The sequence below is a fragment of the Eimeria tenella genome, genomic scaffold, assembly GCF_000499545.2.
Source record: "Eimeria tenella Houghton genomic scaffold, Eth_scaff2484, whole genome shotgun sequence".
Lineage (NCBI taxonomy): Eukaryota > Apicomplexa > Conoidasida > Eucoccidiorida > Eimeriidae > Eimeria > Eimeria tenella.
Window position 1 is genome coordinate 2,061 of NW_013542349.1, and position 214 is coordinate 2,274.

A 214-nucleotide genomic window follows, 5' to 3' on the forward strand; every position below is an offset into this window, starting at 1 on the left:
GGGAGGACCTGCTGGGGCCCACCATCTTCGACATTCATTGCAAAGACATTTCCAACTTTAAAAGAAGTGGGGCCCTCTTCAGAAGAGTGGCAGTGGCCTATTTGGTATTTGCGGGAATAGGAATGCTTGCTGCGCTGCTGTCGCTGTTTTTGGGGCCCCCGGGGGCCCCTTGGGGGCCCCGGGGGGCCCCCCCGGGCGCCCCCGGGGGCCCCCT

At 63.6% G+C, this 214-nt stretch overlaps 1 protein-coding gene across 1 annotated transcript in view; it reads left to right on the forward strand.

Moving 5' to 3' along the window:
• Positions 1-214, forward strand: part of ETH_00038020 (uncharacterized protein) — a gene marked incomplete at both ends in the record, with an annotated part of 2,370 nt that overhangs the window by 1,497 nt on the left and 659 nt on the right. The window contains one exon of the mRNA XM_013375019.1: positions 1-104. Within this exon, the coding sequence (XP_013230473.1) occupies positions 1-104 (104 nt within the window). The remainder of the gene's footprint in view (positions 105-214) is intronic.